At 34.7% G+C, this 23,741-nt stretch overlaps 6 protein-coding genes across 8 annotated transcripts; 2 read left to right on the plus strand and 4 right to left on the minus strand.

Moving 5' to 3' along the window:
- Positions 1-856: 856 nt before the first annotated feature.
- LOC108361607 (RNA-binding protein 45) lies at positions 857-4,657 on the minus strand. 2 transcript variants are annotated; one of them, XR_001847332.1, is made up of 9 exons: positions 4,180-4,657; positions 3,929-4,123; positions 3,302-3,684; positions 3,179-3,242; positions 3,016-3,113; positions 2,848-2,954; positions 1,678-1,848; positions 1,461-1,611; positions 857-1,286 (listed from the first exon to the last, which is right to left on the minus strand). XR_001847332.1 is itself a non-coding variant. In XM_017614254.1 (9 exons), the coding sequence occupies exons 1-8, from the start codon at positions 4,512-4,514 to the stop codon at positions 1,540-1,542; spliced, it is 1,425 nt and encodes a 474-aa protein (XP_017469743.1). In that variant the 5' UTR covers positions 4,515-4,657; the 3' UTR covers positions 857-1,286; positions 1,533-1,539. The 2 variants fall into 2 exon arrangements, 1 of the variants encoding a protein (XP_017469743.1); XM_017614254.1 differs by having other exon boundaries at positions 1,533-1,611.
- A 2,659-nt stretch (positions 4,658-7,316) lies between these two features.
- On the plus strand, positions 7,317-8,861 carry LOC108361613 (ribosome biogenesis protein BRX1 homolog). The gene is made up of 3 exons (XM_017614263.1): positions 7,317-7,528; positions 7,594-8,389; positions 8,696-8,861. Exons 1-3 carry the CDS (start codon positions 7,415-7,417, stop codon positions 8,845-8,847), a joined length of 1,062 nt encoding a protein of 353 aa, XP_017469752.1. The 5' UTR covers positions 7,317-7,414; the 3' UTR covers positions 8,848-8,861.
- Ctl1 (choline transporter-like protein 1) lies at positions 8,850-17,256 on the minus strand. The gene is made up of 10 exons (XM_017614258.1): positions 17,165-17,256; positions 16,844-17,078; positions 12,461-12,843; positions 11,853-12,001; positions 11,425-11,654; positions 11,052-11,349; positions 10,148-10,427; positions 9,920-10,082; positions 9,633-9,854; positions 8,850-9,565 (listed from the first exon to the last, which is right to left on the minus strand). The coding sequence occupies exons 2-10, from the start codon at positions 16,955-16,957 to the stop codon at positions 9,341-9,343; spliced, it is 2,064 nt and encodes a 687-aa protein (XP_017469747.1). The 5' UTR covers positions 16,958-17,078; positions 17,165-17,256; the 3' UTR covers positions 8,850-9,340.
- Positions 17,257-17,540: 284 nt separating this feature from the next.
- Positions 17,541-18,960, plus strand: LOC108361614 (zinc finger matrin-type protein 2). Of its 2 annotated transcripts, XM_017614265.1 has the most exons (3): positions 17,541-17,800; positions 17,912-18,404; positions 18,469-18,960. In XM_017614265.1, exons 1-2 carry the CDS (start codon positions 17,689-17,691, stop codon positions 18,388-18,390), a joined length of 591 nt encoding a protein of 196 aa, XP_017469754.1. In that variant the 5' UTR covers positions 17,541-17,688; the 3' UTR covers positions 18,391-18,404; positions 18,469-18,960. The 2 variants fall into 2 exon arrangements, with proteins under 2 accessions (XP_017469754.1, XP_017469753.1); XM_017614264.1 differs by having other exon boundaries at positions 17,542-17,800; positions 17,912-18,960.
- LOC108361615 (uncharacterized) lies at positions 18,604-20,021 on the minus strand. The gene is made up of 4 exons (XM_017614266.1): positions 19,803-20,021; positions 19,466-19,742; positions 19,280-19,385; positions 18,604-18,807 (listed from the first exon to the last, which is right to left on the minus strand). The coding sequence occupies exons 1-4, from the start codon at positions 19,920-19,922 to the stop codon at positions 18,630-18,632; spliced, it is 681 nt and encodes a 226-aa protein (XP_017469755.1). The 5' UTR covers positions 19,923-20,021; the 3' UTR covers positions 18,604-18,629.
- Positions 20,022-20,068: 47 nt separating this feature from the next.
- Positions 20,069-22,622, minus strand: LOC108361611 (protein ABHD16A). The gene is made up of 10 exons (XM_017614259.1): positions 22,388-22,622; positions 22,258-22,311; positions 21,875-22,185; positions 21,653-21,810; positions 21,424-21,582; positions 21,099-21,361; positions 20,868-21,049; positions 20,671-20,813; positions 20,484-20,608; positions 20,069-20,428 (listed from the first exon to the last, which is right to left on the minus strand). Exons 1-10 carry the CDS (start codon positions 22,445-22,447, stop codon positions 20,318-20,320), a joined length of 1,566 nt encoding a protein of 521 aa, XP_017469748.1. The 5' UTR covers positions 22,448-22,622; the 3' UTR covers positions 20,069-20,317.
- Between the last annotated feature and the right edge of the window lie 1,119 nt (positions 22,623-23,741).

Below are 23,741 nucleotides of genomic sequence, written 5' to 3' on the forward strand. Positions count from 1 at the left end.
TTTTAGAGAGTAATCTACCGACATTTGTACAAAGCGGAATTTTGAACATTACGGCAACGAAATGTAACTTAGTACATAGTTTAGTGTGGATCCCATGTTGATGTAATTTTTCATCCCTGGTGAAAACTACGATGACGTCAGTGTTTGACGTGTGAAACGCCAGTGGCCCTTAACTTCCTTACATATTTCGAATGACACCAAACTTGACAAGGCATGGCGGAAATATGCTCTAGCAACGATGTAATAGTTTGCAATAGTGTTTGTAAATTTTCATCAGTGTTGCAGTATTGCAGCTTTATTATGAGTCTCGAACTAGCCAATTCCGACCCTGTCGGAAAAATTAACCAACAAGTAAAAGCCAGTTTTAGAGGGAAATTCTCGTTCAATTAACTTACCACTTGTAGTTGAAAGAAAAACCCCAATTTTTTATTTGTGAAATATTATATTTATAATATTTTTTATTTAATATATTCATAATAATCGGCATTTAAAATAATTCATACGCATATAATTATAACATGCCAAACATGTTAGCTCAATTGTTGAATATTTCCCACACACACACACCACAGTTTGATTGCATTGAGAAAAATACAAACATTTTTCTAATCCAAACTGAACTATAAACGACTAAGTTATGAATAAACGTCTTCATAGGCATGTACAAGGATAGATGTTGAAGTGTTAAAAGTATTTGTATGTATTTTCTTGAAAAGGGGAGTATTAAAGTTTGCTGTGGTAAAAGTTAATTCGGTTCTTGCATCGTGATTCGTAGCGTATATATCTTCGTCCTTATGGGTTTTAGTTCAGTTTCGCGTTCTCGTTTTACGTTCAGGTTGCGTTTAATTTTTCTTGTAAAAGCTCTGCGCAAATAAACACTCTGTAATATCAATTCTTTTTCTGTACTGTAGTTTTAGCTCTTTGCAGTGTCCGTTGCGCTCCGTTAGCGTTTGGCTCCGTTTGTGTATTGGGGTACTTGGTCTCAAATTAGTCATTGTCTACAAGTGACATTCTGTGGCTTTATTCATATTGTGGTGACTAATGATGTGACAGAGTGATTGTGAAGGTCTGAGTCGGTTGGGTTGGTGGTGATTGTTCATTGCTGAAACACCTTTTTTTTATATATTCTTCGTTCTTACTGTATCTAGCAGTTTCCGTTTCAACTCCGTTTGCGTTATGTATCCGTATTGTTTTCTGCGGTCAGTTAGTTTCATTATATTTCTTGTACAATTAAGTAATGGAACGTTATTGTTATGGTTTTAATTTGGTTTGCTTTATGTTTATGTCTGTGAAAAAGAAAAACAAAACACGCTCATTAACCTGTAACGATTAGTGCTGGAATCATATACTTTACAAAAATGTTTAGTAAATAGAAACTGAAGACGGTCATTTGAATAAAACATTAGTGAGCAGTCTTTTTTTTAAACATTTAGATTAAAAAACAAACAAAATGCACTTACCGTTTAAAAATATTTCACATGGATATTGTCAGTTGCGGATTGTAAAGAAAGAAATAAAAGTTATATTTTTACCTTTCCTTTAATTCCTTCGAAGACGCTTCCTTCCATTGTCATCACCATCTCCATTACCTCTCTCTTCTGCTTCCATTACCTGAGCATAACACAACATATAATTTTATAAAAAAAAATTTCAAAAAATTATCTTAATAGTGTATACCTTTATTTTTGTTCCACAAATTTCCGCACCATTCAATTGTTGAATGGCTTTTTGTGCGCTTTCTCTATCTGCGTACTTTACATAGCCGCAATTTTTATTTGGCAACAAGTACACATCAATTAGTCCCTTCCAGCATGAAAATACGTTTTTCAATATAGACTGTGGTAGGTTCTGTAATTAAAACAGTAAATTTCCTATGTAATGGACTTAATTATAAAACAGTTTATAGCGCTAATGCTGCAAAAAGTAGAGCTTTCTCCGAGTATATCTATTTCTTAAATTTCTTAGACTAATACCTGTCAGGTTCAAAATCTTTATTTAAAGATAACTGAAGAACTATTTTGAATTTTAGCAAAATAAAGGCCCTGTCATGTATGGCTACCAGTATCGAACTTTGTATTATGTATGTATAGGGATGAATCTAAGTATTTGCCCCTGCAGAAAATGTGACTAGCTCAGAACTAGCGTAGAACTACATAGACCGTTTGCGTCAGTAGTAGATCTAGCTCAATATCCAAGCAATGCTTTCAACTGTCCAGTTTTACACGGCGATGTCCTTGGCAGTGGCAATTGTCGCCCACTGCATAACTTTTCAACTAGTTGCTGACCGGTTCCGTGTCGGACAGTTTTTTTTATAAGGAAACGTTTTTAAGATTCGCTTTTTGGATATCTCTTCAGTCTTTTCTTTTCTTTTACAAATTCCACGCTTGTTACATTCACACGCAACAATTTAAATTCATTAAATCTGAAAACTCACAACTGCCTACACCGCAATTTGAATTCGCGACCAACGATGCTTCGAGTCGGAGGTCTTCTCGCTGAGCTACTTTCATATTGTAAGAGAAGTGAGAATTTCAACAAGTTTCAACTGTCCCGCTCTGCAGCAGTTTTGCACTAGTTCAGATAGTTCTGAAATATGTAGTTCGGAACTAGCGCTTTACCATACTGTCTCTAAATTTTACTGCAGAGTGGCATCTTTGCTCCAATACAACACATTTATGTAAACAAATAAAAAATCGTCATAAGCGGGAAACAAAAAACTGCGCTACTAGATTCAGTAGCCAGTTGTCATGCGTTAAGCGTAATGCCATAAAACTAGCCTTTAAATGTCTGTACAAAAAATCATTTGCTGTAGACACAAATAAAAATTAAATATATGTATGTACTTACAGCAGCTAATACAATAAACAATCGTTGCGCAACTGGAGTTTCGGACGACACCATTGGCTGAGCAGGTGGTAATGCAACACTGCATATTGAATCTTTTTTAGTTCGCTCTACAATAAGGGATTACATATTTGTAAATAGATTTTAAAATTAAAACCATATATAACATACTATCAATAAACGAAGTATCCATTCGTGCTGAACTCATGCCTGCCACTTTAACAATGAGTCGTTCCCCTATTGGGTATTCCAGCCCATGCAATTTATCTCTAAAAATATAACCAAAAATGTATTAAACATTTATTGAAATACCCAAAGTAGGATTTGTTCGTACTTTGCGTAAATAGCGGCTTCTGGATTATCGTAAACAACAATTGCCTCGTTGGTTCTTGGCCCATCTGCAAAGAATAAAATGATTTTTTATAATGCTCAACCAAATAGGAATTTTCGAACGGACATTCTCGAGTTATTTGACAGTAATCCAAGCCTGGTATGATGTCAAATAAGCGCCACAACTGATCCTGGTTAACACAATTGCTAGCAATCACTTCTAAACATGTTGGTTGCGGAACAGGTACATTTTGCATTCGTAAAAATGCTGACATATCGTTGTTAAAAGAACAGTTCCAATCGTTATTAAAATTTCCATTATTATAAGTACCGCTGCCACTGCCTCCTCCTCCTCCTCCACCACCACTGCGACCGGAACCTATTAGGGGGTTATCATCACCTGATCTTCCATACTGATCTCGTTGAGATCGTGACGATCCTTTAGGTTCAGCAAACACAGCTTTGTATTTGGGAGGGCAATTTTCAAAAGCTACAGCAGCATGATAGAACCTAAGTATTACATATTATGTAAACAACTTAGTAATCTTTCATCAAAAAAAGGCATTAAATACAAGCAATATTACAAATAGTAGTTGCGTTCCAGCAGCAGTGCGATTTGCAGGTTTTGCAGGAAAAGCTGTTTTCGCCGTTAATAAACCTTATGTCAGGTGTCGTACAAGAACAGCTTCCCGTAAAGTCCTGAAAATCGTACTTCTGCTGGAACGCAGCCAGTAATTTCTGGTCTATTACTAACTTTGTAAATCGAACATATCCAAATCCTTTAGGTGATCCGCTTGATTTATCTTTGACAATCGTTACATTTTCCACATCTCCCCATTGTGAAAATTCATTCCTTATTTCCTCTTCCGTTGCAGATTTGGATATAACAATAAATAGGCGAACATATTTTTCCTGTTCATTTTCACTTTTATTAGATCCCTGGTTTCGGCTAAATAAAACAGATTTAAAAAGCTTAACTTCAAAATTACCAATCATATGACTTACTTTGCAGCAACCAACACTTTCAAGGTTCGGTCCATTTTGCCGATTGTTTTGCCATTCATCTCTTCTTGTGCTTTAGCCGCATCCGAAGTCTTCGCAAATTTTACATAGGCAATACCTTTGTTTTCGCCCGAGTTTTTGTCCTTCACTACCCAAATATCTTCGATTTCGCCATAGGACGAGAATGCTTCACGAAAATCATCTTCTGTATGAGCTTTATTACAAATTATAAAAAGTCGCGACATTGGTGGATCGTCATCACTGGAATAATCTCTGCCGCCACCTCCACGTCCACCATCTCGGTGACCATCACGGGATTGCGATCGATAATCGGACATTATAGAGCTTTATAAGGTTCAACCTGAAACTTATTTTTTACCAAGCTTTTGGATTACAGCAAATGCGAAAAATTTTCAGGTTGTTCTAGATAAAATGGCGTGGATAAAATGTATGTATACCGGTAATAGATATGTGTTTGAAGAACATAAATCGATAGAAGAAAATCGAGTACGCGTTACAACTAAAGGACCAAATACCCCACATAAAAGGGCCTACACACGGATCGATTTATCGGCGAACCAGGTGGCCAACCATTAGAAGTTGGTGGTAAAGAAGCCGTGTGTAGGCAAGTCGTTCGTCAGCTTGGGATAAAATCTAAATTTTTTGATTTTTGAGGTAGATTGGTCAAGTTGGCAACTTAAAATGCGATTTCATTTTTTTTAAGGCACATTAACGTTAAGATATGTTTTTCGGTTCGTTTCGCTAGTGAAATGGCGGATAATTTGTTAAAACGGGGGCGGTAGCAATAACAAATACATAAAAATGGGAGGCATTCCTAGCATGGCCTAACATGAAATCGGCCAACTAGTTGGGGCGTTTGTAGGGAATTGCGTTAAGTAGGTTGGTCAACTGGTTAGCCGATAAATTGTGAAGTAAGAGCCTCTTCACATTACTCGGTATGATATCGGATCGACGTCTTTTACTTGGTATTATTTATTTATTACAGTCATTTGACCTATATACATTCACGTATATACATTTAAAATATGTATTGCAAAAATAAACTATAATAAAAGCAAAATTAAAATTAAAGCTTAGAATAAGTTAGCCTGTTACACTTTTCCTTCTAACTGCCGTCCCTAAATTGGAGCGCTAAGCGTTGCGTTATCCATTGTCGACGAGTGTCAGCGCGCGCTATCCCCAAATCAACGCGTCGTAATTTTTGACGTTTTCTCAGATCCTCTCGTTTTTATTCTCGTTTCCTCTTTCACTTTTTTGTCCTTTCTCTTTCTTTCCGTCTTCCGCATCCAACTTCAACACGTAACGCCCTGTCAAAAATGAAAATTCCATTTGCTCGGCGTTAGCGCCGCGTTATTGTGGGATGCTTCATACAAATTGTATGGGCATGAGGATTTTTGACAGTTGTTTGGCGCTTGACGCGCCAATTTAGGGATGGCAGTAATTCTTGCACCAATATTTTAGTTCTGCCCTATTAGGGATGAAAGTTATGGGGAGTATATCGATACATCGATGTTTCGATGCATCGGAAAAATGAGCAACGATGCTAATGCAGCGTTTTTGCTGCATTTGATATACACCATTTAGCACTTTCGAACATATATTTTCGAGGAGCGTTCATGCTATCGCATTTACCAAATGTACATTTACGCGAGTTCGAAATCGTATCCTTTTAAAAAACAGCCGTGTTCCAGTCGCTTATTCAGATCCGTACCTATCACGATCAATTCGCACAGAGAATATAATGTGCAAAAAGCCCACCTGAAAATAAAGAGAAATTTTAAACAAAAAAATCAATACAAAAACTTTAATTGTTTTAACCATTACCGAAAAATTGTTTGTCGGCGTTGTCAATTAAAATTTCCTCAATTAAATAGGAAAATAAAATTATAGTTTTAAACTATGTTCACATATCAATATTATCCCAATCAAAGCTCGTTTTTTAATCACCCCGTTTACACAGGCAAATCTCAGATTATTAGTCATCAAATTTATTGTGCTTGTTATTCTCACATCTCAAGGAAAAGTTGTGTTTCTTCTCTGTGCCACCGTGATCACGTTTTTGTGCTATAATAAGCAATATAAATATATTTTAACTTAACATTTTATTAAAAATACCTTTACAAACCTCTTTTCCTTGCTAGCGTACATTTTTGTTTACTTTTACATTTGGCATTTCTCCTCTCTTTCGCAAAAACAATCGATAAAACTAGGATGGACACCGAAAAGTTATCGGTTAAATCTGAGATTATTTTATAATTACAGATTAACAAGGGACGAATTTTATATGGCTAATCTCTTGTTATAATTACAGATTAGGGTGTTAAGCTCGAAAATGAGGATAATCTACTTATATGTGAACCTAGTATAAAAAACTAAAACCTCCCTATTATAATTGCCATTCGTACTGTCATCAGGTATGTAACTTGAGAATAGAAATCGCTGCATCTTTTAGGCGCATCAATATTACATAGTTACATCCCGAGCTAATAAGAGGAAGGTAAAAACAAACAGAGTTGATCACAAATTGAGCCAGATTTCTATGAGTATCACAGCGATGTTGAATTTGCGCGACTTTTCTTTTTCCAAATAATGTAAAATAATAAATGAAATCTCGATCGGCGATCACTGAAAAGCAGCTAGCAACTGTATACGCGAAAAGGCAATGTTACCAATTTTTCTCATTAAACCATGATCAAATCGTGGACATTTTTGAACATGACAGGGTTGCTTTTAGCATTTAGACTCTTTATGCATAAATGGAGTTGCATTTACATGACGAATTTTATATGGATAAATGTACATTTGGAGTAGCAACTAGAGCTAAATGTGCTTTTACATACATCGCCAGAAAAACATCGATATATCTATGGTTTCCAATGTTTCAAAATTTTTAGCTTGTAAACCCGGTCGTTTTTAATGATTAAGTAAGCACTTTTAAAGAAAGATAAGAGTAAACTCGGAATTTCTGAATGTTCTCCAAAAGAATAATATTAAAATTCATGGCTAGTCAAAAAATTTTAGAAGCATAATGAAACTGGCAATTTAGCAATTTTAGGAAATTGTAAACATCGATGGCCAACCTCGAATTTTGAACCCATGTTATTGACGTTTCAAAATTATCGATGCATCGCTTGCATCCCTATGCGTGTTTTGTTTTTAAATCTAGCTACACGTGCGGCGCTTTTTTCGAAGGGTAGACATATTTTACATTTAAACAATGGGACGCAAAACTCACAAAAAGAAAAAGGTACAGCAGCTTGAGATCGTACCTATTGATGAAAATCCTCCACTTCCGCCTCAGAGAACATCCGAAGACGTTGTACCGAAAAGGGTAACGAAGTTAATGATATTTTCCGCAAAATTGACTTTTTTTTATACAGTGCCTTTCTTTTTTAGGAGAAATGGATTAACAAGCAACGTGTATTAGTTTTTGCAGCGAGAGGCATCAACCACCGTGACCGTCATTTGATGCGTGATATAAGAACTTTAATGCCACATCACCGACCAGAGTCTAAAATGGAACGTTCTAAAACACTTTCTGTGATAAACGACATGTGTGAAATGAAGCATTGTAATAAAACAATACTATTCGAAGGCCGTCGTAAACGCGATTTATATATGTGGGTTGCTAATGCATCAACTGGACCGTCAGCCAAGTTCCTTGTGGAAAATATTCATACCATGGCTGAATTAAAAATGACTGGGAACTGTTTGCGCGGTTCCAGGCCTTTGTTGTCTTTTGATGCAAAATTTGATGAAGTACCTTACTTGAAATTATTGAAAGAACTATTCACGCAAACCTTCGGTGTACCAAATCACCATCCCAAAAGTCAACCTTTCATAGATCATGTCTATACTTTTACATACTTGGATCATCGCATATGGTTTAGAAATTTTCAAGTCCTTTCGGAAGATGGCGGCTTAGCAGAAATTGGGCCAAGATTTGTAATGAATCCCGTTAAAATATTTGAAGGATCGTTTACTGGGACTGCTATATGGGAAAATCCAAACTATGTCAGTCCCTCGCGGCAACGTCAAATGCTCAAGAAGGCAGCAAAGGAGAGATATGTCAACCGTGTAGAACAAAAGGTACATCAAGAGGCAAACAGGCCAAAAGAAGCATACGAAGGACTGGAATATGACGAGCTATTTGAAAACGAAAACGCGTTAACCACTGCCAAATTATTAGCAGGTGAGTCATAAATATCATCAATGCTATCACTGAATTTATGGTAGTCCGAATTTTTGCTGAAATCTACGAATCCATACGTTCGTAGCAATTCAGATTCAGTGGTCGCATATTCGTAATTTCACGAAAATCGGACTACGATGGATTCAGCTATAGTCCAGCAAAGTTTTCAAATAAAAGATTTTTGAATTAAAAAAATTGTACATGTTATTTCTTATTTCACTCGAACGCTAATAAAGCAATTTGGCTCTGTTAGTATTAATTTAAAATCTAAATTCAATGATGTAGTATTATTTATTCACTTCACAGAAAAAGCAAAGGAAAAGAAGACTTCAGCTGAAGCCAGTAAGAAAAAGTCCACTAAATCAGGTCTGACGAAGAAAATCAAAGAGAAACAACTAAAAGCTGCAGCTGAACTTATTGCAAAGAAGAAAGCAAAAGTATCAAATAAAAATAAATAACGCTAATTTGTAAATAATTGTCTTATTTATTACTGGTTCTTCATAATAAGGTATGTAGTTAAATGTGGTAAATAAATGATGTAACATTATTATTGAAAAGTATTTGTATTTTGGTACGAATTAGTTACTAGTTTTTTTCTATATTGTGCATAGACAGATTTACCTTAATGAGAATTGATTAAATTTGCTTGACAGGAATTTTTTTATGAATAGTAGTTAAATGTTCTTAATTAGCTCAAGTCTGAAATTGTTCTTAAGTGAACGCATGCACTTAATGTCTTTTACTTTGGTAGGTATATGAACCCTATTGCATTCTAATCGATTTACTTCATGTACCTCGCAAAATATGTTGAGTGTTCGCTATATAAAATATTATAAAAAATATGAAAATCTAAATAAATATCTTAAGTTAAATATAATGATGGCGCACATCAAAGCCATGCTGTTAAATATAATGTAAATTGGAGTGTTTAATTTTTAGTAAATTTTGATTTTACTCAGTGACACCATCAATGACATCAGTGCGCGGTAGTCTGGTTACGCTGAATGGTTCTTTGTTGATGGGCATCATTTCCACCACTTGTATAGGTGGTTCCTCACCGGGCTGTAGTGGCTCTTCGCCTACCAATTTAGCAAGATTGCTTTGAGCCCAACGACCGCCTCGGCCATTGATTGTTTTGTCTTCACAAACACATAGAAATAGTGTGTCTACCACCATCTGAAAGAATACGTCCAAATTAAATAAAGTCAGTTCAAGGCAGAAGAACTTGAAAAAATTCACTTACCTCAAACAATGTCAAAACAATGTGCGCTATGAAAAATGAAAAAATTATGATGATAATAACTGGCGCCATATAAAAATTCAGTCCGGGGCGATCTTTCAACATGAAAATGCCGATAAGACCGCTAACAGCTGCCACAAAAACTTTTCCAAGGAAAAGTATAAAGTCGCCAACGCTGTTTATTGTTGCCACTTGAAGCGCATTTGTTGCCATAGCATTCCATGCCTAGGAAAATGAATAGAATTTCAAACAACTATTTTACTGTGGATCTAAAAAAGGTCACCACTTACAATACCCGCAGCCGGGCAGAAATTTATGGACTCAATAGCAACAACGGTATATGCATTATGATTCAAAAACCGTATGAATTTTTCAAGCAACCAAAAACCACAAATACAGCATTTCAAGCAGCAATCTGCGCATTCCGACCCCTTGTCTGAACCCTTTTTAAACCTAAAAAAACGTAGTTTAGAAAAAGATGTTTAAAAAAAAAATTGTAGAGATATACAAATACTTACTTGGCGTAAAGATAGGTCAAAATGAGTCGAGGAATTTTGAAAATTGTTATCACAAACGAACCCTTGGCTACAGTACCCAAATGATATTTCAGTAGCTTTCCAATGGCGTAAGTGGTAGGAGTGGATGTGGGTTTTTGAAAATACCAAAAAGCAACTGCAGCAGCGAGCGCAAACTGCTGGCATGCAAAAATGAATTCAGTCGTCCAAATAAGTCCAATCACATAAATCCAAAACATACCGCGTATGGCCTTGGCTTCAGTGTATTCTACGCGTAAAATGGCTGAAATACAAAGAGCGTTAGAACACGTAACAAAGCATTTCAAATACTCGTAATAACATACATACATATATACACACATTAGACCGTATGGGCTGAAAAAAATATCAATTTGTTTCAAGCGATTTTGAGCACTCAATAGGAGAAGAGTATTTCAGGAAAGAAAAAAAAATTAACATTAATAGAAATCGGCTATTTATATAGGGTGTCGGAAAACAAATTTACACGTTAAAACTGTTTTCTGCAAGCGTTGTTGGGCGCCTGGTTCTGACAAAGTGTTCTAAATCGCTTGGAATTTTATTTTTTTTTTATGCAGTCTAATATGCATATATATGTACACACATAAAAATATATACAAAAATAGTTTTACAGCATTTTTGTAGAGTTTAAAAAATTAAATCCTTAAATATGCGGACAACTTACATTTTAGCACAGTTTAATGGACTTGCGAACGCACAATTTTAATAAGGGAAAATCAGGTATGTACTATGTTAGAAGGGAAACACAAAAACTAGCGAAAAACTAATTTTAATTACACACATACATATATGCTAAGCCGATACGAATATCGCACACATTTAGATTAGACATACATACATACATACTGCAAAATTATTTAAAACTCACTTTTTAAGTTAACTTCTGAGGTATTCTTCGGTGGAGCAATATCTGTTAGTGAAGGCTGTTGATGAGCTGCTGTATTATCGAATGGTGCAATTGGACTCTGGCCTGGCGCACTAGCTGTAGCAATACAAATCACCACCAACACCCAAAAAGCCAGGAACACTGCCAGAACAGTGAAGGCCAGTAGAGGGGCAATCAACAAACCCGGCAAATTCATCATACAAACGCCAGCTTCTTCAAAGAGTGACGACAACCCAGATAGTTTATTTTTTAGGAAGTAAATTATAACCACTAAAACTATCTAGAATGCACAATTGGGAATTATTAATTAGATCAAATACTTGCACTTGGAACTTTCTTGTAATTGGGTACTCACCAACGTTATAGTAGCTAATATGGCGAGTATATAGACAGCATCTTCGTTCCTTATAAATTCCTCCAACATGGAGTATTGAGCGTTCACCTTTGCATCGTGTCGTATGCTATAGTAGGCATACCAAAGTGCAGCCGTAAGAGCTAAACTGGCCACAATAACCAGAACACAGATAAGCCAAGAAATGATGCGAGACATCCAATGCATAAGTGTCACTAAGGCAATTGATATCACTGTTAAAGGCAAGAAATTCATTTATTAGTCGGACTTAAAAATAAAAATATGGCGAAATTATGCACGCTTATTGTTCTTATAGCCTTTTTTAATTAAGGTGCTTAGACAACTTTGGCTCTTTTACTAAGCTTGGTTCTTTTTTTATTTAATTACGAATACTCGAATGTGTATGTAAAAGTATCTATAAATAAACTTACACAATGCGAAACCGCATATAATAGCCACAATGTGCCAGGTAGAATATATATCGCCTAAAAATTGTTGAGCTACATCCCATGAGTTTAGTAATTTATACAATTCAACCGCATTTTTGCCTTTTGGCATACAGCGATGCAAGACGGGAGATCTAAGAGTTTATAAAAAAAAATATACTTAGATATAAAAACATATGTACATATCGCACACCTAGATCTAAAGTGAGCTAACTCAAAATTCAGATCGGGAAATATAATTGCTTTTGGATCGTAGCGACTCAACGCAATTAATACATAAACAGGTATTACAATAGTTTTTTATTTAGTGTATATAAGAAAAAACATTTTTATTAATTGGAGGTAAATTTTTGTTGTTTTAACAGTCAATAAATCCCCCAAAGAGTTTTTGGTAGTGATGCTGGAGTGACAGTCCTTGTCCGGATATAAATCTGCATCGTTCCGGTTACGTAGACCCGACTGTCGTAGGAACGATTGGAGGTAAGTGCTATGAATTGGTTTATGCAAAAAAATTTTGCGAATTTTTTCTTGAGTTGATCGCATTTTAGATCTAGGCATGCGATAGTATGTATGTACAAAATATGTTTTCTTACTCCTCATAGATTGGAAGTTTCGGGCATGGTCCCAAATAATTGAAAAATGTGTCAGTATCCTTGGAATTGGTATTGAGTAATGTATCCATAACGAAATCATAGCGACAAAATTTTGTGTGGGTGTCCATGTAGTATTTGAAGAGATCTTCCTTTGTTGTAATATCCCTTTTGGGACATTCTTTTACGCATATTTTAATCGACTGGCGTGGATTTTTAAAATCAAAATAAAATAACTGCGGTTTATCAATCGTGTTCATGCCGGAAAGGGGGAAATTCGTAAATTTTTCATTGCGATTTACACCACACGTGTTTCCGAATGAGTCATAACCGTTAATGACACGTAATGGATTTCCATAAACAAAGGAAAATATCGCTATAACAATCTGAAATTATATTAATTAATTAGTTCTTCTTGATCGTGTATGTATGTATGTATGTATATACATTAGGGTGGTCCAAAAATGCATGCTCTCACCCCGTAGGATTGATCTATATCGAAAAAAGTATGCCTACATTTTTTTATTTTGAAATAAAAAATATTTAGAGGTCGCTTAGAGCAGTCAAAGTTGTCCATGTATTTTTATATGGGAAAAACAACTTTTCGTAGAAATGATATAGGATTCTTAAAAATCAATATTTTTCGATCAAAAAACTCAGCTTCTCTGCAAAAGACTCACAAAAATAATACCCAATTGTTTATTTAACTATTTTTTGATAATAACTATAATTTATAGGTCCGCGAAAACCTCGAAAATACAATGGGGGACCAATACAAAATCGTCATTATTAAAAAATGGTTAAATAAACAACTGGGTATTATTATTGAAGTCTTCTGAAGAGAACCAGAATTTTTCGATCGGAAAATATGGATTTTCAAGGATTCTATAACATTTCTGGGAAAAGCGGGGGTTTCCCCTTAAAAAATACCTCTGAATATTTTTTGATTTCAAAATAAAAAATAAGGGTATTTTTTTCGATATAGAACAAGGAGATGAGGGCATTAAAATTCCGACTTTAGTTTTTTTTTTTACCACCCTAATATACATACAAATTTTTGTATGTATTGCAAATATGAATTACATATTTTTGTATAAATATATCTTAAGTAGACAAACATATAAAAACATAGGCACATATTATTTACATACAATACAAATTTATAAAGAAAACTATTACTTAAGTAGCACAAAAATCCATTAAAGAGAACATTGACATGTTATTTACATATTGACGGCTGAATGGAAGATCGACCTATCTCGGCAGCCGTTTCGAAAACTCCCTATCTCAGAAAATGGCTTAAGAACGCCCGACTTCAGAATCTGATTGAAGAATGCCCTGTCTCAGAATTTGTTTCAAAAACGCATTATCTCAACTGAAAATATATTGAAAATATGTTGTGTTTTTGAGCCGAATTCCGAAATAGGGCATTCTTCAATCAAATTCTGAGATAGGGCGTTTTTGAAAAAATGTCTGAGCTGAGTAGGGCATTTTCGGACCGGCTGCTGAGATAGGTAAATCTACAACTCAGCCGTCGATATGTAATTTCCACTTTTTTACATACTTGCATTTGTAAATACATATATACATTGCAAGAATATTTCCACAGTAACGGCCTAGTTTGTTGGATAAAACAACGGCGTTAGAAAGTACATATTAGGTAATGCATGCACGAACATACTATGTACGTATGTATGTATATAAACGCAAAATCGTTGTCAAACAATCGACATATATAACTTTTATGGTTATTTACATGGCTTTTAGAGTTGAATATGAATTCATTGTTAAAAGCATTTTTATTTTTAAAATTTTATTTTAAAGGTGGTACATATGTACATACACCAGGGTCGAGATATTTTGAGAAACCATATTTATGCTCTGATTTGTTTCACATTTGGCATGTTTAGTTGCAACGTAATAAGACCTAGATTTGCAAACAATTAAACCGCTGGTGACGCTGATGTCAAAAGTAGTACGTTTCTTCCCGTTAAAAATTCTATCATGAACAATATTAACAAAACTTTTTAAATGGATATCTTTAGTAACGTACCGCAAGGTAACGTCACGTCAGATACTTCAGCAGATTAAACATAAAGCAGAAAAGATTTATACATTTAAAAACTTACAAAATTAAGCATAAACATTTCTAATATTACTACAAAAACTTGTACGTAAAAAGTCTTGCCCATTTCGCAATGTTTTGCAATTTTGTAAGCCATATCAAAATCCACTTCTGTTTTTTGTAACGTAACGAAAGCGCGTATATTTACTAATATCTTTAAATCGCTACTAACAACAGATGCAATTTTTTTTTTACTGAATAAGGGGACATTTAATTGCTATGCAAATCTAGAAAAACCATTTTAAAATTTTGACTTTTTCAATTTTTTTTTAACATTTTGTCATGCGAGCGTCACGTAAGACCAGATTGGAAATACCCATATGTACATTAGGGTGATTCAGAATAAAATTGATTGTATTTTCTCCTCAGATCCATGCTCAAAGTTTCGTTTAGACGCCAAAATAATGTCCGCGTCGCACTTTTCGATTTCCCATAAGAATAACACAGAAAATTTGTTTTTTTTTTTACTTCTGTTTTTTTTTTATATTTAACGAACGATACGTTGTACTGATACGGAGACTTATTTGGCGTCTAAACAAAACTTTTGAGCATGGTTGAGAAAATTTTTTTTTCTGAATCACCCCAATCATATGTATGTACATATTTCCATACGTACGCACAGGGTACATAATATGCATGTTTCTAGTATCATGATGTGCTATCTTTTCACTTTTACTGTTTTAATATACATACATACGCATTTTTTCATACACTTGTGCTCAGTTAATTAGTTACCTAACGCTCGTATCTACATATATATATTTTTTTGGCAGTATAATACTTTTTTCCAAAATCTGCATTTATATTTTTTTGCTGCTTACATTTTTTAATACACAGTGTTCGTAGAAACATGCTATAAAAATACATATATATACCGTTATGTAAAAAAAAGAGGCACGACATCTTGTCCCGCTTTGACTACTTTCCTTTCGGTTGTTTGAAGTTTATTAATTTTTTGTTAAAGTCTAGTTAATTATATAATACTTCAACAACATATAAATCCACATTTCAAACTTGGTAGAGAAATTAAAAGAAATCACAAAAAACTTTATATTCATAATTTTTAGAAAAATTCCAAGTATGCAGTTTTGTGGCTTATTAATAATAATGTGCAAGTTTCAATAGGCTAAAAGTTCGTGTTGACTTTAAGTAATTTTTATCCGACGGTTTATTATTTTCTTCATAGTAACTTTATATAGCAGAAAATGCGTTGCGCCATCAGCAACAAAAAAATCAAAAATTAGCGGTATTTTGTACACTTCAAACTAGAACATTATTGCTGCGCAAAATTTTCGAATTTTTCTAATTTTTGTACTAAGTGAGGAATTTGGCGTTTGTTAGACATATGATTTTGTAGAACGGTACACATAATACCAGGGATTCCTTTATTTTATTGAAAAACTGTTAAAAAAACTTTACTGTAAAAAATGCTTTTATTTTTAATCGGAGATACTGCGAAACAGTATTTTTCGCAGTATTATACAGTTTTTTGTCCGAAAAAACATACGAAAGTTAGACATACCAAACATTTTTCTACAAATTTTGAATAAAAAATTTAAAATTCGTTGAAAATTTATAATTTTTGTATGTTCAAAGTTTAAATGTTGAATAATGTGGTGATGGTTATGTAATGTGTTACTACTTTTATAAAAAAATTATAAACATTAAATAGTAAAAAAACATTGCAAGTTGATAAAAGTGCTGTAAAATGGCCGAAACTCGCCAAAATGTAGCTTAATTAGCTGACCACAAGGGTATATGTCCATGCATACATACATATGTACTACATTGGAGCAGCGTTAACATTTATGAGTAACTAATCCACATTTAAATCCCGAGTGAGCGGATGGTGCCTTCACTTGAAGAATGTGTGAAGGGAATTGCATACTAAAATTATTATGTTTCTTTTTTTTATAACTACAAAGCATGTATACTTCTAAATCTATTTCATACTACATATGTATGAAAATAATGCTAAGAAATGAAATTCATACAATGCAAAATGCATCTACATACCCACATACGTAGTATGTACATATTATGTACCTGTGGGCATTCCATATGAACTACTACAATGACGCCATCGTCTGCGCTCAGCGTATGCATGCATTTATATACATACGCATGGATGTATGTACATACATTTTTAATAAAAAAGAAAAAATTAGTTAATAAACGATACTTGAAGCACTTTCACTTTTGCATCTACCCAAAAGCTGGCGCTCGTAATTAGCATGCAAATATTTGAAGGTATTACTTACCAAAAATAGCCAAAAGATTATAAAAATTGCAAGCCAAAATGGATCAGTACATGTCCGGTATTTAGGCCGGTTTCCTTGCGGCTCATCTCCATCTTTACTTTCAGCACAACCCATTATTTACGAACGCTAAAGAATACTTCCAATTGTTGCGGCAATTTATTTTCAATTTGTAGTTCTTTCAGCGATGAGTAAATCCAAGATTCCGTAACACCTATACGCTAATGAAAATGGATAACTTGAAACAAAAATAAGTAAAAAATTGCTTTTGTTTATACAAATATTCGACTTATGTTTGTATGCACATACATGAGTTCTTAATACTCGTACTTTGCTTTTTACCTCCTCTTTATTAATTATTTTTAGCGCGATGCTAGCGCATTACTAAGTTCAACAGGGTCGCATTTAATAACGACCAATAAGTATGGGTTGCAGCTCCACGCGCAAAAACTACCTAAAACTTTACGATTGATGGACAAACCGATTTAGGCGGCGGTTTGCCGCTCCAAGAACAAAAATATAAAACTTTAGTGCGATAGGTATCCGAGGTATATTGGTTTGGCGAGTACTTTAGCAATAAATGAATTATTTGCCGTATGATCAACAACTACTTCCAATTATAAAATGATTCCCAGAGCTAACTTATAAATTTATTAACCTAACATTGCTAAACTTTCCATTGTAGACGGGGTATTAGTACTAAATAGTTTCAGCCGAAACCCTGTTTGTGGATTGTAAAAGTGGATGGAAGGAAAATTGTTGAGTCTGTTTACAATTCTCTTCATTTGTGATAAATTTTGGAGTTTTGCTTTGTAAATAAAAACAGCCAATTTGGAAAATTTTCAAAGATGTCAATGCGACCAGATGACCATCGACGAAAATGGGACAAGACGGAGTATCAACGTTTGGCGCAAGAGCGACTCCAAACGCAAGCAGCCAAAGCTAATCAAAAAGATGAAGGTTAGATTTCCTACATATAACGCCATGGTATTTGCAAAAAAATATGGGCGTTCCATTCTTAACTTAAAACTAAACTTATTTAATGTACAAATTTGTGTTGCCCACTTCCAGAACCTGTACAACGAGAGAACCTGAAGCGACGTGACTATAAAGTTGATCTCGACAGTAAACTAGGCAAAAGTGTAGTCATTAATAAGAACACACCTACCTCACAATCTGGCGGATACTATTGCAATGTATGCGATTGTGTCGTCAAAGATTCGATCAATTTTCTTGATCATATTAACGGAAAAAAACATCAACGTAATCTGGGCATGTCCATGAAAGTGGAGCGCAGTACGGTCGATCAAGTGAAAGAACGTTTCCAGGCGAATAAAAAAAAGATGGAAGAAAAACAAAAGGATTATGAACTGGAACGCCGACTACGTGAAGCCAAGGAGGAAGAAGAACGTTACAAGGAACATCGAAAAGAAAAGCGGAAAGAACGCAAGAGAAAAGCAAATGACGATTTATTCACAGGTGAACTGTCCGATGATATGGCTGCCATTATGGGATTTTCCGGATTTGGTGGATCGAAAAAGAACTCTTAGAAAAAACCACATTGGTAATCATTTTATATTTATAATAAATAGTTGTTATTACATCAAACATTGTAACATAAATGCTAGAAAAAATATAAAAATATGAACGGGGAAAAGTCTTGGAAGCATTCGGCTGGCAGCGCCTGACATCGGGTTATTCACATGAGGTAATGACGATGATACTGGACACTTGGACTGTAGAGATTGTAGAAAAGTTTTTTTTATCAGAAAATAAAACTGAATATATTTTAGAAAATATGTACATTTACGAGTGAAGATATGCGTGTATGTATATAATTTAAACGGCTTACCACTAACGCTTTGTTTATAATTTCGGCTGCAAAACTTCGCAACATACGCGCAGGCTTAAGACCACAGAGCAGAGCTGTTCTTATGTAGTCACAGTTGATTATTTCGGTAAATTGCCTGGAGTATATTAAATAATGAACTAAAGACATTAATATATATGATTCTTTTATCTTTTGATTTTTCATGTATGTATATAAACTCATATTACATGAGGGTACTTAGTAGAACTTAAAATTAAGTACGCTTCCAATAAAAAATTTATATCAGCCACTTGTGTTTTTAAGCTTAAATTTGTTATTTAGGGTTAAAAAGGATAATTCTAACGAGATATGGTTCTCACCACCAGAATAAGAGCTATATAACTTCTAAACATTTAAAATTATATAAAAAAAACTAGGCTCAAGTTCAAATAAAGTTCTGATTGAAACGTTATTAAGTCACAATGATAGCAAAATTATACATACATCTATGTATGCAAAATTTTCCTAACTTTGATTTCTTTGACCAACATGGCGCACTTTGTATCTTACAGCAGTCTAATATGTATGTATGTATTAAATTAACGTATTAATTATTTAACAAGCCTCACCTGCATACATACGCCTTACTTCGTTTTTCAAACCAATCTGCCGGACCCTCGCAATCAATAAAGTCGTCGCGGAGTTCTGATATACAACTGCGATAATTTTCCAGATCTGCATTTCAAATAGAAAGTTTTGAGTATAGTTTTTAAACAGAGTAAGCTCATAGATGGAGACCATGTCAGTTTACCAACGTTTCGACTTGGTTTCGGCTCTGCCGCAAATTTGTTCGTCAAAGAATTCTAGTGCACGATACAGCCGCATATAGAGATTGGTTGTAGGTGACGGCACACAATCTGTGAGTGTGTCGTTTATGTGACCCAAAACCCGGTGTGTGCTGTTACACGTGTTGCCTACAGAGTCCCATGTCAATAAAAGTAATATGCGTTCCGGACTCGTCACCCGTATACAAGCCAAATGCAACATAATTTGCATCTCATTGCACAAATCGGGTTGATCACATTCATCGTCCTGAAAATTACCTTAATATTTAAATTTAGAACTTCCAGAAGGCAAAATAAATTTTTGTACCTCTGCAACACTAGAAAAACTATTTATCATGTCTCGAATAACACTATCACCCCAGAAGCAATCTGCAAATGACACTAGCGAAAGGAGAACAATCCACGAGCACACATTTCTGGTACGCATTATATGAAATTTATAAAATTTAAAACGAGTTTCGAAAAAATACGCAGCATATAAAATATAGATTATCTGCTATAAAACGACTTTTAAAGTTTTCAGCTGTTATTTTTTAATTTTCTTGGATTTTGTTATTCAACTCTTTTCTACTGTTTATGTTCTTATTTACTCATTTTATTATTCAATGTCATTTTTCAATACAGTGTCCCAAACAAGTGTTGAAATATTTTTATTAATTACAATCAAATTAAATCTAAATGCATTCCATATATCATAAACGGAAATAGAACTTCAAATATCTATTATCAATCGCCAACGAATATTAGTACAGCTTTGCTTAGTGTACAACTAGTCACAGTTAGTGTACAACAGTCACAGCTACCTCATGTTATTAAAGCGATTTAGGTAAATACAAAGCCACTTTCAATGGGAATGTCCCATGGAATGTCAAAGTAATCTCTAGGCAACGGTGTACAATGTGTAGATTTGTAATCACGAAAATGTTTTCGCAGCTGAAAATACATTTTAGTTAATTATCTGTAATGATGGCTTATAGAAGGTGCTTACTAAAAATTCGGCCATTTGATCTCGAGTTTCTTCTGTGTAATCTTCACCAATCAACATCGGAAACGATTTACCCTGATCAGAAGCGTATGTTATGAGACGGGACATGCAAAGGTCATCATTTGTTACTGAAAGGAGGAATTAATAGTTAAAAAAATATATCAAATAGAAAATTAACTTGCGTGCTTACCAGAAAAGTTCTTTGTTTCTACAGGGCGCGACAAAATGTTCTTAATCCGTGCCAATTGTGCCGTCTTAAATATCAACGGATAACGATACTTAAGTAGAGTTATAACCAAGTAGTTTCCACGGTTAGATTCAATGCGATTATCGCTAAAAATAGAATCCAATTATGATAACATAATATTTGTATATCATTTAATATACTCGGAAATGATTTCGTCCTCGGTCCGCCGTATCAGTAGTATTGGTCCATTGTAATTTTGTATAGATTCTACATTATTTAAATTACAATATTCCCTTATACCAAGCTTCACTATACCGGCCAAGCTCTCGGGCATGCGCGACTGCGCAAGATACAACACGTCATCAAATGTTGCATCTAAAATCTGCGCACAAATTTAAGATTTGTCGATATCATAGAGTAATTTGTCTTACCACTCCCTTTACATCTGGATAGAGATTCGAAGCCCATAAAGCGCTAACTCCACCAATACTCCAGCCATATAAAATAATGTCTTCGACGGCGAAACCAAGATGGTGAATAGCGAATTGCACAACGGCATCGATGGCATTTTTATCTTGATCTGGATATGGAGCACCAGAACTGCCTGCGAAACCCGGATGATTCCATCCTAGTACAGAATACCTTAACGCCAACGGTGTGCCCATTATACCGACTTCATAGTAAGCGGCATTTCCTTTTTTAATTAAAATCAACTAATTGTTTAATCAAATCAGACATACTATAAGTGATTTTCACCTTCAGAACAAATAACTAGGGTATCTCCGTTTGCATTTCCATTTTGACGATTGTCTACGAAAATGCTATCGATTTCATTGTGATCTACCGTTTTTATTTTGTTACGCACAGCATTGTGCTCATCAACCAATTTGGACCGTCCTTCAACCAAGAATGCATCTGTATTTTTAAGAAATTTAATTAGAAAATCATATTTTTTCATAGGGAATGGTATAAACATTCAACTTACGCATGTAATATTGTAAAATCTTTATATATCCGGGATAAATCATGCGTATACCAAATGTGTGTATGGCCACATATGCGGCTAGTTTGCATGGTAATGTAGCAAATCTAAATTGGCGAGGGTCGCGGCTGCTTGTAGCTAATTGTCTTTTCTTCTCATCGCTAAAGAAGTTAGAAAATGAGTTCCATTACTTTTTTCGCTACAAAGAATTTTTAATTTTCTCACCTTTGCAAGCTACTTGCATCAAAGTCTACCTGCCATGAACGAAAATCAAAGTCGAATTTCCGAATAGCTCGCTTGGCTTCATCAGAGTTGGATAACTTGGACAACTCGATAGCCTTGATCATTTTTACATACGACCTTGATTGAGAGCGACCTAAACCGCGAATACATAACGATATGACGACAATGATACCAATACTAGTGGTGAACTTGAAAAATGATGAAATGGAATCGGCAATCAAGTAGCCTCTTCTGTACAAGAAAGTTACTATAAGCGGAGATGTATAATAGCTAATGTTCCACATCAAAGAGAGCTGTAAGCAAAATCATTTTTGAGTATTGTGGTAGTTTAACCGTCTAATAAACTAGTTGTGTATGTAAATTACCGTGGATAAAATTTGATCACCGAAGCGTTCCAAGCCACCTGGTTCGTAAAGTTTCTATAGAAAACGATATAAATAATTTTTAGTTATAATATTGTTGCAAAATATTTTTTATATCCATACGTATGTATACCTTATCCAACCCATACTCCTGATATAATTTCGGTCCAAACACATAACTCAAAAAGCCCATTGCTATAAAAATCTGGGGTCAGAGGTTATTTCAAAATACCTAAATTCACTATCAAATATTCAATTAGTAAAAACACTACTGCAGCGAGCACAAACTAGCAATTTCAATGGATAATATAGCCCAAGGTGCGTCGCAAATGAAAACCTGAAATGGTTGTCAAACGACAACGAAGGGGGTCGAATAGAGGTGGGTAACTCAACTCAGAGTTGAGTTATTGAGTTGATTCCTATAAGTGAATCGGTAACTCAGACTCCCTGTCCAAAAAAAATGTAACTCAGTAACTCAGTTGATGCCGTAGGGCTCACATGAATCAATTGAATCATAGTGGCTCATATTTGTCCATATAACTCTCTCGCTTCGCCACAGTGTTTAGCATGGCAAAGTCTTGCATTTTGTTTTTGCACGAGGCGAATTTATACAAGGTGGTGGCAAGAATACAACAACAACAACCACATGTATTTTGTATTGCGGGTGTTATGTCAAATCTCACAAATTCTTATAATTTCGTTTTTTTTTTTAGTTTTTCTCGAAATATGTATGTATGTAAGATATATAAAGATGTGCATATCAAATCAATTGCCTTTCCAACCATATCCACATTTTGAAATTCGGTACAATAGGTTTCGAAATATAAGCTTTTGAAAATATTGAAAATTCCACCTTTACCCTCCCCCTAGCACCGCCCTATTAATTTGCACACAAAAAAAATTACACCTTTCAAATCAGTAGAAAGGAGCTGACCACGCCCACTTTAAAGTTTTGTTTTATCTCAACGGCCGCTATACCGCATCTATGCCTCAAAACGAGTCTACGATACGAATGAGTGTAACATACAAAGAGTCAAATGAGTTAGTTGAATGAGCTGACTCCTTAAAGTGAGTTGGAGTCATTGAGTCAACTCCTATAAATTTGATGAGTTACCCACCCTTAGGGTCGAAAATTTGTGATGAAACCGACAAACTTTCAGCTGATGAAGTTAGGGCTGCCACGTTTCAATTTATAAAATCTTTCATAATCACACCATCCTAAACAGATTTTACGTCGGTACTTATACCTTAAACGAGCCTAGTCATTCCACCAACAATGAAAACGGCCAGACATTAAAACGACATTAAAAACTAGTGGAAGCTAGTTCATGTAGGTGACACGATTATCCTTATTTTGGAGCTTAGATAGATAGATAGATAGATAGATAGTATGCACTGCGACTAATGATCTACTGTGCCCTCTGCTCTTCACAATACTTCCTCCGAGCCTAGATCCCTCAGAAGTTCCATAGCTTATTCGGGGATAG

Source organism: Rhagoletis zephyria, unplaced genomic scaffold, assembly GCF_001687245.7.
Source record: "Rhagoletis zephyria isolate East Lansing unplaced genomic scaffold, Rhagoletis_zephyria_1.1 Rzeph_scaffold_00804, whole genome shotgun sequence".
Taxonomy (NCBI): domain Eukaryota; kingdom Metazoa; phylum Arthropoda; class Insecta; order Diptera; family Tephritidae; genus Rhagoletis; species Rhagoletis zephyria.